Source organism: Cariama cristata, unplaced genomic scaffold (assembly GCF_000690535.1).
Source record: "Cariama cristata isolate BGI_N322 unplaced genomic scaffold, ASM69053v1 scaffold20472, whole genome shotgun sequence".
Classification (NCBI taxonomy): domain Eukaryota; kingdom Metazoa; phylum Chordata; class Aves; order Cariamiformes; family Cariamidae; genus Cariama; species Cariama cristata.
Genome location: NW_009604708.1, coordinates 56,570 through 61,267, shown reverse-complemented (window position 1 = coordinate 61,267; position 4,698 = coordinate 56,570). Strand labels below are relative to the sequence as shown.

At 37.4% G+C, this 4,698-nt stretch overlaps 1 protein-coding gene across 1 annotated transcript in view; it reads right to left on the bottom strand.

Moving 5' to 3' along the window:
• The window catches only part of DOCK10 (dedicator of cytokinesis 10), a 114,339-nt gene that overhangs the window by 72,682 nt on the left and 36,959 nt on the right, over positions 1 to 4,698 (bottom strand). Inside the window, exon 8 of the mRNA XM_009695718.1 lies at positions 468 to 651. Coding sequence (XP_009694020.1) covers positions 468 to 651 — 184 coding nt within the window. The remainder of the gene's footprint in view (positions 1 to 467; positions 652 to 4,698) is intronic.

Genomic DNA, 4,698 nt, shown 5'->3' with positions numbered 1-4,698 from the left:
CAAGGAAAGAGCAATATACCACAGCTGGGATTTTTTTTAATTATTAGCTCCAAATTTTTAAAGAAAACAAAATGCTGGAAAAAGAACTGATCTAGTCTCTCCCCAGCACAAAACTCTTCAAAACCTTCAGACTCTCAAGACAGTAAAACACAAAGTACTAGCAAGATCATTGACAGAGGGAACTATATTTGAAAAAGAGCTGCATATGTAAAGCAGAGCCACGTTGCTCCTGCTGACTTTGTGGGGAGCAGCTTTACCTCCCCCACAGCCTTTTGAAAATGATCTGTGGAGAGTTAGCTGACATTGTTCAGGGACTGCCAAAAGAGTGGTGCTGCTTCGCCAGAAATCAATAGGTGCAGAATCCATTACAGACTCAGGCAGCTAAAATGATTCAGTAGTGATATCTGAAGGTTCAATTTTTTGCATTTGATTAAAAAAAACTGATGCAAAAGTCTATTCACTCTTACCAAGTTTCAGATCAGTGAGATCTGCACTTTTCCTCTCCTGAATGGTTCCCTCCGGATTTATTTGCAGGATTTTGTTGAGAGTGAAAATCCAGTCATCCATATCCTGCTCATTTTCAGCTGCCAGCACAAAGTATGTGAGGTCATTCATTTTCAACTCAAAGGCATGTTTCCTAAGCCTGTTATTCTGTTGGAACAAAAGGAAAAGAAAAATAAACACTAGAACTAATTATAAAAAGGTACTGAAAAAGGCATCCATAAGATGGACTTGTATATGGCCACTCCTTAAAAATAACATTTAAGCAAAATTCAGTGGCTTTAAAGAAAATCCAAGTAGGGTGATATTAACACAAATTTATGCCAATTTATTGTTGGGTCTTCATGCATCTAAGATATTTTATGGCCAAATGTATGTCTTCTATTTAGCCATAGAAATCTAAGACTATGGACAATAACACTTCAAACTATGCCAGGGAATACCTCCCAAGCGGAATAATGAAAGCTCTCTGATGGCGAACTACAGCATTGCTACCCAAGTCATAGCTGTCTGGCGAAAACACCTCTAAAGCCCAGGTCTCCTACACCTTACCAGTACACCAGACACTCAAAAACATACTAAGCAGTGCTAAGTCATATGAATATTTGCTCAGTGGGAACAGGACTGAGTTCACCAAACTCAAGTTAGCAAGCCAGCAGTCAGTATGTGATCAAAGACTATTCCATGCCTGACTGCTGAGGTTGGACCTTAACAGGTCAAAGCTAACGGTGAACAATTTATAAAATCTTCTATTTTGAGATATTTACAGATGCTGCTAACAAGCTACATGAAGCTAACAATTTCTGAGCATCTAATGAAGTTAGAAACATTGTGGTTAGGATAAGAACATTTCTATGTAATTTTATGCTTTTTATATTTTTCTGAAAGAGCTTCTGGATGATATGAGTCCAAACTTGGAATAGAGATTAACCAGTAAATCTCTCCAGAAGATTGCAATAGGACAAATTTCTCCACATGAAAAGATTACAATGGGTACTTCCCACTGCCGCCTTTACCTCAGAAGCATTTAAAAAACGACTAAGGCGATTTCAACAATTGTTTGCAGGAGGCAAAAGGTGAGCTATAGTGCTGTTCAGTCACTGTAATGCGATACTTTTCTAGTATAGAATAAGAACCAATGCCAGTATACTGGCAACAGATTGAGTTCTGAGATACGATTTGTACCACCAGATTTTACCTGCAGTAGATGGTTAATCCATCAACTTCTGTCATAAGAATTAACAGGTGCTTAGTTACTGAAACACCTCAAAAAAAGTGACTTGATCTAATATAATGTGCTTGACTCCTCCAATTTATCAAATTAATGAGGCTTTTATCTCTTAGTCTTATGGAAGCAGTTTCATCAATTGTCCTTCTTGCTTAAATCTGAAAGAACACTGATGCGTCGTACCTCCTATTACTTCATCAAATTTTTACAACCACTGACTATAGGCATCAGTGCTACCGTTTTTTTTTTTCAATATGCCAGAAAATTGTCATCATTTTGTTGACACATCTAACCTTGGAGTGATGCTGACAAAAGAAACAATTCACCCACCCCATTACTGGCCATTTCATTTATTTTTATCTTTCTTCATTAACAGTCTCAAATAACATGACAATGGTATCCTGTAGTTCTACATACTATAACTATTTCTCAGTACAGTCCTGCATCAACAACTTACTAAGAATAGCTTCTAAGCTAGATGGCAAGATGACAGTGATATTTTCATTTAAGAGGAACTGAGGCAAAATCTGATACCGATTAGCAGAGGAGGAGACTGAGAACCCAAAGCACTGAGAATAAAGTTCCATAAACTTTTTTTTTTCCAGCAGCAGAGATGATTTAGAAGATTCCTAACCAATCTGTTGTTAATCACTTGCTCCAGTCCTTATAGTACACGTCATGACCCAGCTCAGTTAAGACTGAACAACTTCTTCTGGAGCTACTTTGGTCAACAGAGTCAGTCAAATCTTGGCTTTTCAAACTGACTTGGGATTGTATGTGTGTATGTGCGTGCATGTCTGTTATTTTTTTAGTTCTGCTACTGGAAATTTTCTTGGTAGGAAACAGTTTTCCTCTCAAGTACTTTATTGAGGCTAATAGTCTTTCAGGGATATAAATTTTAGTTCACCCAACATAGGGTAAGAATAGGGTTGGGTTTTGTAGCAATTGATTCTCGGGTGTCCAATATTTTTCTTGATCCTGAAATCACTCTTATCCTCCAATCACTGCATACATTCAAATTAATGTAAAACAAGGACTAAAATTTCACTGAAACCTGTTTTTTACTGACATAACATGAGGGCTTGACCAAGAGCTAGAATTTGAACACAACTATGTCAAGAATCTTAGGTAGTGGCCATACAAAACTTTTAAAGATGAATTATTTGTAGAAGTGGATTATGTATACCAATTTATGCACAATCTATAAAGAAAAATGCTACATTTCAGTTTATCTTCAGAAAGTATAAAAAGCATTAAAATGAATGTATTTCTCATCTATATTATGTATTTCCCCTTACAGACATCGCCAAGATCTTTAAATCAGGTACTGTAACACTATTAGACATTATCTAATAGAGCAATACATCTCGCATGCTGAATCTTCAGAACATTGGGGCAGGAAAACTTCAGTATCCACTTTTCCATCTGCACTTCAGACTTCTGGCAAGCACGAGATCTACAGCAAAGTCTTTGTTTCAACTCTAAAGCCAACTATTTTCTTCCTGATCAGTTAACAGGAAAAAAAAAAAGTACCATTTCTTAGTTTGCTTCTCTGTAAATCCTTCCATATGGTACATGGACCTTGAGGTTGACTTGTAATCTTCAACACTTAATTTCAAGTCTAAAATTTCTTCCAGAAGGAAATAATACAAGAATCAAAAAGAAACTACGGATGAGCTATAAATGAAACATCAGGCTAAGTTTAATGCCTGCAGGGTCATTCTTTCAAAATAACAGAATTGTTTTGGAAGTATTTTGTATTTTATCTGGAGATGATTTCTCCAGGATGTTTACTACAATTTATATATTCAACTTCTATCAAACAGCAGCTCAAAGTCATTCACAGAGAGTTAAATGAGTCATAGTAGTATTAAAACTATTTAAATCAGAACCTTCACATCACAGTTTTCCTCTAAATCTTCAGTTTTACCCAACTCTTTCTCCATGTTCTATGGTTTCCCTGTTTATGGCAACTCTAAGCCAGGTTTTGTTTTTCAGTCCTATGATTCTAAGTTCATCACAGACTTTGATAGCTGATGATACTTGCCCTATTACCCCCTTGGCTAAATCTCTCACTTCTTGCTAGTGAAGATACCTCATAAATTTGTGCATCACATTCTAAATGTCAATCACAGAACAATTAGAAAAACTAGTGTCTGGGGGTAGGTGAGAGGAGAACACACAGTTCAAACAGTTTGGGACAATTTGCAGCAACACAGTAGATTTAGAAGGCAGCTGTCAAAGTTGAGGAGGAGGATTTCAAAGGTTTCTTGAGCTTTTTTGTCAGAGGTTAATCAAAAAGGCCAGAAATCTTGCAGTCAAGACATTTCTGCTATCATGGAGTGTCATCAGAAACAACACAGCAGAACAGGCACCCTCTGGGATAGCATTAAATCTGTACCAAAAACTACACTACAGAGACGTTCAGGGCTTAACTACAGCTCTGGCTGAGACCCACCTTAAAAAGCACACACTGCCAGAAAGCAGGAGCAAGCAGTAATTTCTAAACAGGATTTCTGTACAATAATCTCCTTTATGGCTTCTGCCACACTTCCAAGCTACCTGTTTGGGATTTTCAAGTCAATGGACTGACACCAGCAAACATCACCGTCCTTCTACAATATTTATCTCCATCCTGTCCTACATCTGTTTGAAAAAAGAAACACCCTTTTAAATTGCACAGGGGAAACAGTCATTCCCTACAGAATTGGATGTTTTCCTGGGTGCAGGAATTAGGTTTTGCAGGGGGCTGTCGGCAAATATTTGTTCCCAGAGTGAATTACTCACTGATTATTTTTCTGGTTCCAAAGGGGTTTAGGGGTGAAGGAGAGACTTCCCAACCAACAAAAGCTTGTGTTTATCACGGGTCTTCCCTTGCAGTACCTGAAAGGTTTCTTTCAAAGCAACCCTCAAATCAGTCTGCACTAGCAGTGCTACCAATCTTTACTGGTTAAGTAGTAAAGAATGAA